The sequence below is a fragment of the Giraffa tippelskirchi genome, chromosome 8 (assembly GCF_054371585.1).
Source record: "Giraffa tippelskirchi isolate mGirTip1 chromosome 8, T2T-mGirTip1v1.2.pri, whole genome shotgun sequence".
Taxonomy (NCBI): Eukaryota; Metazoa; Chordata; class Mammalia; order Artiodactyla; family Giraffidae; genus Giraffa; species Giraffa tippelskirchi.
The window spans coordinates 132,724,712-132,738,539 of NC_137282.1; the positions used below are offsets into that span (position 1 = coordinate 132,724,712).

Below are 13,828 nucleotides of genomic sequence, written 5' to 3' on the forward strand. Positions count from 1 at the left end.
CCCCCAATCCTACCCAGCATTAGGGTCTTTTCCAATGAGTCAGCTCTTCGCATGAGGTGGCCGAAGTATTGGAGTTTCAGCTTCAACATCAGTCCTTCCAATGAACACCTAGGATTGATCTCCTTTAGGATGGATTGATTGGATCTCCTTGCAGTCCAAGGGACTCTCAAGAATCTTCTCCAACACCACAGTTCAAAAGCATCAATTCTGCGGCGCTCAGCTTTCTGCACCGTCCAACTCTCACATCCATACACGACCACTGGAAAAACCATAGCCTTGACTAGACGGACTTTTGTTGGCAAAGTAATGTCTCTGCTTTTAAATATGCTATCTAGGTTGGCCATAACCTTCCTTCCAAGGAGTAAGCGTCTTTTAATTTCATGGCTGCAGTCACCATCTGCAGTGATTTTGGAGCCCCCAAAAAAATAAAGTCTGACACTGTTTCTACTGTTTCCCCATCTATTTCCCATGAAGTGATGGGACCAGATGCCATGATCTTGGTTTTCTGAACGTTGAGCTTTAAGCCAACTTTTTCACTCTCCTCTTTCACTTTCATCAAGAGGCTCTTTAGTTCTTCTTCACTTTCTGCCAGAAGGGTGGTGTCATCTGCATATCTGAGGTTACTGATATTTCTCCCAGCAATCTTGATTCCAGCTTGTGTTTCTTCCACCCCCAGCGTTTCTCATGATGTACTCTGCATATAAGTTAAGTAAGCAGGGTGACAATATACAGCCTTGATGTACTCCTTTTCCTATTTGGAACCAGTCTGTTGTTCCATGTCCAGTTCTAACTGTTGCTTCCTGACCTGCATACAGGTTTCTCAAGAGACAGGTCAGATGGACTGGTATTCCCATCTCTTTCAGAATTTTCCACAGCTTATTGTGATCCACACAGTCAAAGGCTTTGGCATAGTCAATAAAGCATAAATAGATGTTTTTCTGGAACTCTCTTGCTTTTTCGATGATCCAGCGGATGTTGGCAATTTGATCTCTGGTTCGTCTGCCTTTTCTAAAACCAGCTTGAACATCTGGAAGTTCACAGTTCACGTATTGCTGAAGCCTGGCTTGGAGAATAATTCCTAAATTATTCATAAATTATTATCTGACTAAATTCACGTAATACCCCTATATGGTTAGTAGATAGTCTTTCTTCTGTATAGATGAGGAAGGCAAGTTTCAGTGAGAGTCAATTAACTGGTCCATGTTACTCAACTAGAAAGTAAGATAATAATAATACTCAGTTAATAGAATTAGCCTATTCTTGCCAGGCACTTTTATGTACCGTACTGGTAACCCTCAAAACTCTAGAGGGAAGCTAATGTTTTTTCCCTTTTTAAAAATGACAAAGTTAGGCTCAGAGGAACTCCCTGAAGGCATGTAGCTTCAAAGCAGTGAAGCCAGAATTCAGGTGAAGGTGAGCCTTCCTTCAAAGCTGCTGTTTCCCATTGTCTCAGCAGCCTCAAGTATCTCACTGGCTAAGATATTTGTATAGGTATGCTCCCCTCCCCTCCTGTTTATAAACATACGCTTAAAAATGTGAAAGCATGGCTGGATAGGAGGGCATTTTGGGGTACAATGGATACGTGTGTGTATTGCTGAATCCCTTCACTGTTCACCTGAAACTATCACAGTATTGTTAATTGGCTATACCCCAATAATAAAAAGTTTAAAAAATAAAATGAGATTACAAAAATTAAAAATAATAAAATGTAAAAGCATGGAGTTGTGGTAAACTGGAGACTGTCAGCATTATGTGAACAAAAGATTTGTGGGAATGATGGAGAAAAGAGGAATGAACATCATTTGTCTTATGTATACATTGGCTTTACGTCATTCACACTAATGTTCTTCCAAGTGTCTTGACAATCACAGCAGCCCTATGTATAGGGTTCATGGGGTCGCAGAGTTGCAAAGAGTCGGACATGACTGAGCAGCTGAACTGAACTATGTATAGGGAAAGATACAGAGACACCACACATGTATCTCCTTCAAAAATTGGGGAGCAGGGTAAAGAACAATAAAGATCAGACAGATTCGGTGTAGTTATATTCTTAGAAGTCTAGCAATGAATTTTTCATCAGGTATGCTGAACATCTTTATAAATGATGTGGCATTAGAGATAAAAGTATGTCTCTTTCTGAGATGATTTTTAGTCGTTAGAAAAACTAAACTAGTATTATAAATTAGATAATTACATGATCAATGCTTTCAGGTCTAATTATTTGACCACTGATCCTTAGAATCAGTGATTTTTAAGACTGTAGTGTAGGGATGGAATAAAACTGAAAATTATATGAATTGCTAGTCATGCTGTTAGTAATTTTAAGTTACCTTGCTACTGCTAAGTCGCTGCAGTCATGTCTGACTCTGTGCGACCCCATAGACGGCAGCCACCAGGCTCCCCCATCCCTGGGATTCTCCAGGCAAGAACACTGGAGTGGGTTGCCATTTCCTTCTCCAGTGCATGAAAGGGAAAAGTGAAAGTGAAGTTGCTCAGTCGTGTCTGACTGTCAGCGACCCCATGGACTGCAGCCCACCAGGCTCCTCCATCCATGGGATTCTCCAGGCAAGAGTACTGGAGTGGGTTGCCAGTGCCTTCTCCGTAACTTACCTTAAGAATTTGCAATTAAATTTTCTTCCTAGCTGAAATAGAAATTTTTGTTTCCTTGCTGGGAATTCTTTATGAGAAAATGAACTTTAGAGTTTGGATTTAATAAAAATTAGTACTTCAAATTATTTTTTACTATACTTAATCTTTAATAATTTGATTTCTCTTTTTTTCAGTAGTGGATTCTTTTTTGTTATTTCTTACAAAATTATGTACTTGTATTTTAGGTATTACATTTAATTGGAATGGCACTGCAAGAAGAAAAACAGCATTTAGAGAATGTCATGGAGGAGCATGTCATAACATTTACCTTCACGCAGAAGATATCAAGTATGTATGCAATTTTTACTAAACTAACTCAACATATTGGTGATTTTTTAAGTGTAATATAACCTCTTTTATTTGATCATACAGGTTTTAAGTAGATTATATTGAATCCAAATTTCTGAGGTTATCTGTATTTACCTATGTATTTTATCAGAGCCTGTGTACTTATCAGATCTAATTCATTTTCCTAGACTTGTAAAATCTCAGGTAGACGTTTCAGCTGGGTTTTTATTGAATTTTGCTAGAGGCTAGCTTAAAATAATCATATGGTATAAGATGTCAGTTTTTGAATGATGAAAGCATTCTAGTTGTTAACAGCTTGTTTGTGAAATACAAATACGTCACATTTTGAGAAGTATTGAAAATTTCTAAAAGAGCTGTAATCAAATGATGGGCCGATATTATAAGCAATTTCATTTTATCTTCTTGTGCCTGGTAGTAAGCACTATGAAGTCTTAACTGTTGTTCACATGCCCGTTTTTTTCTTCCACCTTAGAACCTGGTGAGGCTCCAAACAACTCACCTAGTATACTAGCTATGCTGGAAACACTGCAGAATGCTCCCTACCTAGAAGTCCACAAAGATATGATTAGGTGGATATTAAAGGTAAAGTTTCCTACATCACTCTGCTTCTTGCGAAAAATATTAAATGTTTATCTTTAAATTTTATAATGTTTCATAGCTTCAGAGTAACTGATACTTTTTTTCATAGACTTTTAATGCTATTAAGAAGTTAAGGGAGAGTTCATCCACCAGTCCTGTGGCAGAGACAGAAGGAACCATAATGGAAGAGGTATAAGATGTAAAGTGTGGTAATACTGAAAAGTTGTGGCAAGCTCACTTTAAGCAATTAAATTTATCTGCAGTAAGTTGGTAGTTGATATTATTCACAAACATGTAAATCCAAAGAAGTTGTGGCACTATTTGTTTATTTTTGTAGCAATCTTTTTGGACTGCTTTTTTTTTTTTCTTCAGCATGTTAAGTTGATTAAAAACCTAATTAGTATTTACAGTACAAATATTTCTCCTTTGGGGGAAAAATGTGCATTTAGCCTCTAGTGGTCTAATTAAATGAAGTGTAATTTCAGAGTTCTAGAGACAAAGACAAAGCTGAGAGGAAGAGAAAAGCCGAGATTGCCAGATTGCGCAGAGAAAAAATCATGGCTCAGATGTCTGAGATGCAGCGGCACTTTATTGATGAGAACAAAGAACTCTTTCAGCAGACATTAGAACTGGATTCCTCTATCTCTGCTGTACTTGATAATGGGTAAAAATTAATCACAGTTTTTGAAATGCTTGACCAGTGGTTCTCAATTGAGGAAGATGTTTGGTTTGGTTTGTTTTTTCTTTTTTGCATGCATGTGTGTGTGCTAAGTCGCTTCAGTCGTGTCTGACTCTGCGACCCCATGGACTGTAGCCCGCCAGGCTCCTCTCCCATGGGATTCTCCAGGCAAGAATACTGGAGTGGGTTGCCATTTCCTTCTCCAGGGAATCTTCCCAACCTAGGGATCAAACCCACATCTCCTGTATCTCTTGCAAGGCAGGGAGATTCTTTACTGCTGAGTCACCAGGGAAGCCCCTTTTTTCTTTATAAGTACACTTAATCCTAGAGTCATTTAGAACAGTTGATAGAAAAATTATGTGGCCTTGTAGTTAGAGGATTTAATCTTAGAAATCTGACCTAATTAGCATATAATTATGAGCATGTCTCTGACTATAGATAGGATAATTCCTGTGTATGCTTAAAATGTAAGTTATTCAAAAGACCCTTGACATTCATAAATGAATGAGTACACTAGGCTTGTTAACTTAGCATCTGGCTTCTGTGTTACATAGTGGATTGCTGTGAGAATTTAAGGAGATAATTTTGATACATATGAAAGACTTTGTCTCTCAAATCAAGTCATCAAAACTGTTTTAAGTATGTACATACCTAAAATCTACTGTTCTATGATTCTATAGAAATTTCTTAGGCTCATTAATTATTCTCATAACCTTTTTATTGCAGCCCTGTGGTTGCAGATATGACTCTTACAGCGCTGGGCCCAGCACAGACTCGGGTCCCTGAACAGAGACAGTGTGTCACCTGTATATTGTGTCAGGAAGAGCAAGAGGTAAACGCAGAAAGCAAGGCAATGGTCCTGGCAGCATTTGTTCAGAGATCAACTGTGTTATCAAAAGATAGAAGTAAATTCATTCAGGATCCAGGTAAGTCATAGCTATGTCCTCATCTGCCCTATTAATAGTGACGGCCACTTAGTACGGTAAGTGACATACAGAGATTTTATTAATCTGATGATAACTCTGTAGGCTTGTTGGTATCTTGGGCAGGTAACTTGGGTGGGAATTCCTCACTTGGCAAATGCAGAAATGTTCCAGTGGGTTAAGTATCATGCCTGAAGCACACAGCTAATAAATAGCAGGGATTCAAAGGAAAGCTGTCCTTTGTGTTAGAACATTAACATACTTTGGTACTTAACAGTCTTTCCCATTCTTCACACTTGTAAAGTTCCAATTAGTTGACACGCTGAAATGACAATAATTATCTTTTCTCATGGATGGTTCCAGGGTGAAATCCTGGTGAGTCAGCCTTGTGAGAAGCAGTCCTTGAGCCAGATTCTCATTTAGATTATTGAGATAAAGACTACCGTGTAATGCAGGACATTATTCAGGAATCTTGGAATCAGTATCTATGGAATGGAGGGGAAGGAAGCAGGTTTGGCCAGAGGGAGAAGTTAAGCTATGGTACAGTCCCCAGAAGACCTTAGCCAACCCCATAGGTGCTCTGGAGCTAGAGAGAGCTCAAAGCTGTCCTGTGTTGGGAAAAGGGGGTGGGTTTTTTATACCCTGACACTGATAATAAACTGATTGTGGGCTACCTCTGGAAAGAGGTGTGACCTTGAGCAAAGCAGTGTGACCCTGAGCAAAGTCTCTTCAAGAGGGATAATAGTTGAGTGCCCTCTTCTAACAGCTGATGGAGTAAGTCATTCATTCCTGCAGGGGCATCTGGGCTACACCTTGTTGTGTCCACCATAGATACTTTTATGTTTCTACTCTTCTATTTGTTTATATGTGCATGTGCCATAGTGATACCAGTAAACTTCGTGAGAGCAGGAACTGTGTCTTAATTTCTAAGGCACTTGTTTAGCCAGTGCCTTTCACATTGTATGACTAGAAGGAAGTTTGAGAGCCCACTGGTAAAATTGCCTTTTCTCTACATGGAAAATCTTCACAGTGTGGCTCTCAAGCCCCCTAGTTAAGAAAGATTGGTCTGCTTCATCTTAAGAAATGACCATTTGTACTAGATGGTTTACAAATGTCATTCTAGGCTGAAGATCAAGTTATCAGCTGTATTTAGTTTGTTATCTGCTTGGAAAAACTGACTGGCTATAAGTGGATTTTTTTTTAAAGCTTTCACAATTTAGATCACTAAAGATTTTCTTTTAGCTGTGAAATTTGCACTATTCTATTATATAAAGCAAATTGAAACGAGTAATTTTACTGTCAGAGAATTTCTAAAATTATACTAATTTATGTAGAGAATTCCAAGAATTCCCAAAGAAGGCAGCTAGCCACTTTATGTTTGTCTTCATTTTTCATCTCCTTTGAATATAAAAATTAGTGCCAGAGCAGAAGACTGTGAATTGCCCCTTTTTCACTACTCTGGTCTGGGCTGCTGTCGTGGTATTTTGCTGCACCTGTGACTCTGGTACAGTAATTGTGGCTCTCCCCTGCATGAGTGTCCTTAAGCAGAATCTCCTCTAGGGAGTGCCCCACTACTACCAGGACATCTTTTTTGTTCAAGATCATTGTGACCCAGCTGCCCTGAAGGCATTAAAGACAGCTCCATCATTTGTGGGAAATAGGAGTCTCTCAGTGCCCTGAAAATGTGATGTGTTCAAAAAATTAGATGTACTTAAATACAGGATTCCCTGGAGAAGGAAATGACAACCCACTCCAGTATTCTTGCCTGGAAAATGCCATGGACAGAGAAGCCTGGGGGCTACAGTCCATAGGGTCGCAAAGAGTCAGACACAGCTGAGAGTCAGACAAAACTGAGCGACTAAACAACGACAACAGGATTCCAGTTTCAGTTCACAGTTCAAGGAAGTTTCATTAATTTGCTCAAGGTAATGAAAATTAGAGAGTCCTGTATTCTAAGTAATCCAGGGTCTTGCATAAATTATTGGTATCTCAAAGGAATAAACTAGCATTTCATTTGAAGTTTACAAGCTCTTAGTAAGGATTTCACAGTTTAACGTTGTACATTTGTTAGAGGAATATTAAATGCTTGAGTTTTCTCTTATGTTTTTTGTTTGTTTTATAATGCAGAAAATTATGATCCATTATTCATGCACCCTGATCTGTCTTGTGGAATACATACTGGTAGCTGTGGGCACATTATGCATGCACACTGTTGGCAAAGGTAATTTATATTCTTAATATTACTCAAGAGAAGCTTACCCAAAGACTCAAAATTTAATTTCTTAATAAAGGAAATTCCATTCTAGAAAAAGGGGAGAGAACTAAACACGTTGGAAGAAAAAAAGACTCCATTATTACTGCCTAACAAATAACAATTAAAATTAATTTGCTTTGTCAGTACATTTAAAGGAGTGACTTAGAAACTTCATAGTATATCAAATATAATTTTTAATTTAGGGATCTGTATTTTTTAATATGGGAAATCTAACAGACTGGATGAAGACGAGGATTTTTACAGTGGTATAAACCTGAGAAGAATGTCTTTCTTTGGGTCCAGGGTGAACAACTCTGGATTCTGAAGATGCTAGCACTTGTCTAGTTACCTCTCTAGATTGTCATGGCTCCCTGAGCTAAGATGGAATAACTTCAAAATTACTCTGTTTTGGTGCTTTCTATGTTTCTGCAGTGGAGAAGGCAATGGCACCCCACTCCAGTACTCTTGCCTGGAAAATCCCATGGATGGAGGAGCCTGGTAGGCTACAGTCCATGGGGTCGCTAAGAGTCGGACAGGACTGAGTGACTTCACTTTCACTTTTCCCTTTCATGCACTGGAGAAGGAAATGGCAACCCACTCCAGTATTCTTGCCTGGAGAATCCTAGGGACAGCGGAGCCTGGTGGGCTGCTGTCTATGGGGTCGCACAGTCGAACATGACTGAAGCGACTTAGCAGCAGCAGCATGTTTCTGCAGCAGCAGAAGTGCTGTTATTCTAGTACTCTGCTCACTGAGTTGTCCTGAACCACCCCTAGTAAGTAGCACTGGCCCTGGGGAAGTAACCACAGAGCACTAGGACCAAGAAATATGCTACTTTGTGAATGACTGTTTGCAAGGCAGTCTTTTTTTAATTCTCCTGTTTTAGAACTCTTAGCCCTTTTTGCTAATTACAACAACTTAAAGTATCACTTTTAAAAATAATTGAGGTCATTTTAAAATTTTAATTTTTAGATGTTTTGTGGAAAATGTTGAAGCTTGTGGCTCTCATTAAAAAAAAAAACTTGCCATTGTTTTTGATACCTCATGTTTTCTAATTGTGAAGGTATTTTGATTCCGTTCAAGCTAAAGAACAGCGAAGGCAACAGAGATTACGCTTACATACAAGCTATGATGTAGAAAATGGAGAATTCCTTTGTCCCCTTTGTGAATGCTTGAGTAATACTGTTATTCCTCTGCTGCTTCCTCCAAGAAATGTTTTTCATAGGTAAGTTTTGGCTCATAAAACCTTTATATCAAAAAAATAGTTTCCTTTAGAAGGTAATGAAATGATAAACCACGGCTGGGTGGGGATATCACTCTAGGTAAATGCATGTTTTCCAGGTACTTTCCAAACTTTTTATTTAGTCATTTCTTCTAGCTGACCTATGAGATACAATTTTAGTTTTTAGAAGGGAACAGAACAAAATATAAGTTTCTTGGTCACCCATAAACACTATAAAGGATATAAAATTCCCATGGGTTCATGAAAACTGTCTCCTTTATTTATAAGACCCCGCTTTGAATATATCCTTCATACTTTTTTGAGACAGTCAATAAATCAGTAGGGGGAGGGGCAGCTCAAATTGACCGTACTGAGCATACTAACAATTAAATATTATTTTTTGCAATTTACTGGCCAATTGAAGAATTGGGCCAAAAAATGAATATCTGTTAGTGTATTTAAAATGTAAAAATTTTGTTATTTCATAATGTTTAGTGTGCTTTTTAGTTATTCATGATCATATTCCTTTTAAGTATGAATTTGATGGTATCTCCTATTCACACCTGAACTTTGTATACATTAAGTTTTATGAATATGAATCATCTGTTTATTTCTGTGCTACTATTTGGGTTTAAATTAAAGCAGAGTCAGTTTTTTTCTCTTCAATTTTAAGAGTTCAAACTATGGTGTCTTAGTCTATGCTACCACAAAATACTCTTAAAATACCATTAGATATGATGTAAGCTCATGCTTTTTTAATCAGAAAAGAAATATCATGGTGCTGACTTATATCTGCATTTGAACTGATAAAGAAATTAGTCACTGTAAGATTAAGAATAGAATTCTCTGTGTGTAAAGAGAAAAAAAATCACTTTTGTAGTTCAGGTTTTGCTTTTTTTCCCAGGAGAGTCACTTATGGCACATTTGTTAAGGACACAAGCTATAGTGTCTGATGTAGCTGGGTTTGAATGCCACATCTGTCCAATATACAGCCTTAATCAAGTTACATAGCTCAAAACCTCAGTTTCCTCATCTGTAAAATGGGGACAATAATATAACCTATTTTATTAAGAAAATTTTGAGGATTAAATCTAATGCTGTGAAATGCTTGCAACATAACTAGGTGCTTGCAGCATATAAGCACTCAATAAATATATCCATGATGTGTTGGTTGTGATATTTAAGAAATACTGGCAAATTCTGGTACTGAAAAAGTGAAATTTTTGAAAAATAACTCAATTTTATGCTAATAATTAGTAGCATCATATTGACAAATAATATATTTTCATTTCCATTGACAAATACTTTTTCTGACTTTTAAAAGTAACAAATTTTCCCCGAGTTTTTTTGGTTGTTTTAGTATTTTAATGTTTGAAGTATGTTTGAAATATACCCGTGATGATTTAAGGAGTCTTTTTGTATCTTAAGCAACAACAGAATACTAAACACTCTCTATAATCTTTTCTAGCAGGTTAAATTTTTCAGACCAACCAAATCTGACTCAGTGGATTAGAACAATATCTCAGCAAATAAAAGCATTACAGGTTCTTAGGAAAGAAGAAAGTACTCCTAGTAAGTTCTGATAACCTGCTTTCATTTTTCCCTAACATCTGAGACCATTGGAAAATACAGTTCCAGAATAAATTGTTTTAAAATATTTTAAGAGTGAAATCTCACATTTTAAAATTTGACTTCCTCAAATTTTCTTTATCTTAATGAACTAAATTTGAAACTGCTACATTACTCCTTATTCCTTGAACACACAAGCTCATGTGTAGTTTATGATAGATACTTCTCACTTATTTCCCCCATTTTATTGAAGAGCTTCTGGGGGTGGGGGAGATGTAACTGAATATCGAAGAGCTGGCTTTATTCTCCATGGGCTGACTCAACTTTATTGTTGGCATTACCAAAACCTTCCCAAGTTTGATAGGTATGCACTGCACTTCCGACCTTGAGGGAAAGTGAGCTGAGCAGAATTTATACCATTGGTTTTAAGGAAACAAAACAGCATACTCTTCCAGTGTTTGCACTATCAGGAGAAGCACAATGATTGAGGAAGGTGTCTAGCTCATCCAGAGCAATAGTACTTTTCACGCTTTGAATGTATATTACACCAGTTTTCATTATGGGAATTTTTCCTGTTTTAATTTAGAATGAAATTTATGGCTGAAATTTATAGAAATATTTTGGACTGAAGAATAATAGTATAAAATGCTTGTTTCTGTAGTTACTGCCTCATCAAAGAATTTAGAAAATATGGATGAATTGCACCTTCCCGAAGGATTTAGGCCTGATTTTCATCCTAAGTGAGTATATTATCCCTTTTACATTTGGCCCACTTGAAATTAAATTAGCCATTAGTAAGAATATAAACTTGTCAAGTAGGGGAGCAAAATGTTACAGGACATTGATCTTAATAAATCCTGAGACTTAATGCAGGAATACTGATAAAAGCCTAAGAACTACATGGCATGTTTAATTCTCACAAACTTCTAGGTGTTGCTGACTCCCTACTGTACCCCTTTATCTGGCTCTCCTTGATAGCACCTCATCAGTACATCTAAATCTAAGCTGCTCAGCCTCCTCACCAAAGTCCATTCTTCCTGCTGACTTCTGTATTTCTATTTACAGTCCCACCAACCTCTTTTCAGCCTTATTTTACCCCATCAGTTCAGTTCAGTCTCTCAGTCGTGTCCAACTCTTTGCGACCCCATGGACTGCGGCATGCCAGGCTTCCCTGTCCATCACCAACTCCTAGAGCTTGCTCAAGCTCACGTCCATCGAGTTGGTGATGCCATCCAACCATCTTATCCTCTGTCATCCCCTTCTCCATTTGCCTTCAATCTTTCCCAGCATCAGGGTGTTTTCCAATGAGTCAGTTCTTCGCATCAGGTGGCCAAAGTATTGGAGTTTCAGCTTCAGCATCAGTCCTTCCAATGAATATTCAGGACTGATTTCCTTTAGGACTGACTGCTTGAATCTCCTTGCAGTCCAAGGGACTCTCAAGAGTCTTCTCCAACACCATAGTTCGCCACATTTTACCCCATAGCCAGTAAGTTAGAAAGTATAGCCCAGATTCTAGAATTAGACTGCATTTGTTCAGTTCCAGCACCACTGTTTATTAGCTGTGCAGCTTTGTGCAAATCACTTAACCTCACTCAATTTCCTCATCTCTGTAAAGGGAAGAAAATAATATCTATCTCATATGTGTTATAAAGTGACATAATGCACTTAAAGTTACCTGCAAGCTGTGCCTGGCACATACTAAATATCTCAGCAAAAGTAGTGCATGTATGCATGCTCAGTTGCATCCAACTCTTTACAACCCCATGGGCTATAGCCCACCTGACTCCTCTGTCCATGGGATTTCCCAGGCAAGAATACTGCTGCTGATGTGGGTTGCTATTTCCTGCTCCAAGGGATCTTCCTGACTCAGGGATCGAACATGTGTCTCCTGCATTGGCAGGCATGGATTCTTTGCCACTGTGCCACCTGGGAAGCTGGCAAAAATAGTACTAAAAGTTTTAAATAGAATAAACATCAGTCGTGTGCCTCCCACATTCCCCCTTCCCATCCCCAATCCTGTCATTTTGTTCTTTCTACTATTTGCTTCCTTATTTCTAATTAAGATGCTTAAATCAACTGTGTCTTGATTCATCGTTTTTTTTAAAAAAGCGTCTTTACAGAGACTTAGTAATTTAGGATTCAGCTTTTAGCTCTACCCTATTCACTTACTCCTCACCAATCTTCCTGTAGAGTTATTCCACAATTTTTGGTTAAATCATTTGTCAGTTTTTACGTTATAATTGTTAATACTGATAAGTTGTATGATAAATCTTTCTTCTACAGTTTTGTTTTCCTGTGGTTAATAATTACCTTTTCTTCTTTTTTTTTTTTTCCATGTACTTGGTTTTCTGTGTATATAATACTTTTTTTCCTAAATGCTGTTGTAGATCTGTCAGATGCCTAGCAGTAGCTATTAGTGCTTAGATCCATCTGATGATCTTTCCTGAAGCCCTCCTCCCACAGCCTCTGTCCTCTCACACCAATCAGGACAGGGCACAACTCTTACCCTAACACTCGCCTTGGCCATGCTCCTCTTGTTTGCTGGATCTTGTATCCTTCTCTTTCTTCATTTACTCCCTCACATTGCATCCCTCAGCAGATTCCTGGGAAAAGGTGCCTGGATATTAAATTTTCCATGTATGAAAATACATTTGTTGTATCCATATGCTTGATGAATGGTTTGGGTATAGAATTATAGGTTAGAAGTAACTTCACATCTAAATGTTGAACACATTATTTTACTAACTTGTAGCACCCATTGAGAAATTAACACCTGATTCCTATTCCTTTGTAGCTTTATTATTTCTGGAAACTGTTGTGGTCATCTCATTAATTCCCAGTGTTCTGGAATTTCTCTGTGATATTCCTTGGTGTGTGAATCTTTCTTCATTCATTTCGCTGTGTGTGTTTTCAACAGGCTCTTTGAAGATTCATACCCTACAGTTCTGGAAATTTTTTCTGGTTTTTCCTTAGATAGTTTTCTCGTCTTGGATTTTCTGTTCCTCAAGCTAGTCCTACTGTTAGCTCATTGTTGGCCCTCTTGGACTGATCCCCTAATTTTTTCTTAATTAATTTGCTGTTTTCTGCACTGTCTCTCCTTCCCTGAGTTCCTTTTTCTGCTTCACTCTTTGGTGTTTCTCTCTTTGATGTTTGATACTTTACTTAAATGTTTATTGGTCCTTGGGTGACTGTTCAAGAATAAGTCACTAGAAAGCTCAGTGGATACCTGGTGGGCAGGTTGGAGCTTCCTGACAGATGAGTCTCACAGTGAGGAGATCAGGCCCCTACCAGTCTTTTTTTCTTGGGACCCCCAAAATGTTATTGTGTAAAGCTGGCTTTTCCATGAGAATTCATCACTGGAGAAACTAAAATCTATGGCAGTAGGTATACATTGCTGATGTTCTTAAAATGGAGGAAGAGGTCAAGGGTCCTGTAGTTCAATATGTAGACCCTTCAGCCTAATAGCTTGTTTTCAGGCCTGTGCCTCATCACCGCCAACCCAAGTTGAACATAACTACTCTCAGGCAGGGACTGTCTGCATATCTTTAATTCCCCCTTTTCATACAACTGTCTTTAGATAGTTTAAGGGGTTCAATTCCAACATAGAAAATGGCTGTTAAGAAACTGAGCCATTTGATTGATGTGA

At 38.0% G+C, this 13,828-nt stretch overlaps 1 protein-coding gene across 17 annotated transcripts in view; it reads left to right on the top strand.

The window, feature by feature from the left end:
• UBR2 (ubiquitin protein ligase E3 component n-recognin 2) overlaps positions 1-13,828 on the top strand; it is a 109,947-nt gene that overhangs the window by 75,137 nt on the left and 20,982 nt on the right. For 9 of the 17 annotated variants that reach the window (XM_081518698.1, XM_081518697.1, XM_081518696.1 and 6 more), the window contains 9 exons: positions 2,835-2,937; positions 3,431-3,540; positions 3,647-3,727; positions 4,023-4,201; positions 4,943-5,142; positions 7,267-7,360; positions 8,455-8,616; positions 10,082-10,185; positions 10,844-10,922. In XM_081518698.1, coding sequence (XP_081374824.1) covers positions 2,835-2,937; positions 3,431-3,540; positions 3,647-3,727; positions 4,023-4,201; positions 4,943-5,142; positions 7,267-7,360; positions 8,455-8,616; positions 10,082-10,185; positions 10,844-10,922 — 1,112 coding nt within the window. The remainder of the gene's footprint in view (positions 1-2,834; positions 2,938-3,430; positions 3,541-3,646; positions 3,728-4,022; positions 4,202-4,942; positions 5,143-7,266; positions 7,361-8,454; positions 8,617-10,081; positions 10,186-10,843; positions 10,923-13,828) is intronic. The other 8 variants (XM_081518699.1, XM_081518692.1, XM_081518691.1 and 5 more) reach the window with 5 other exon arrangements.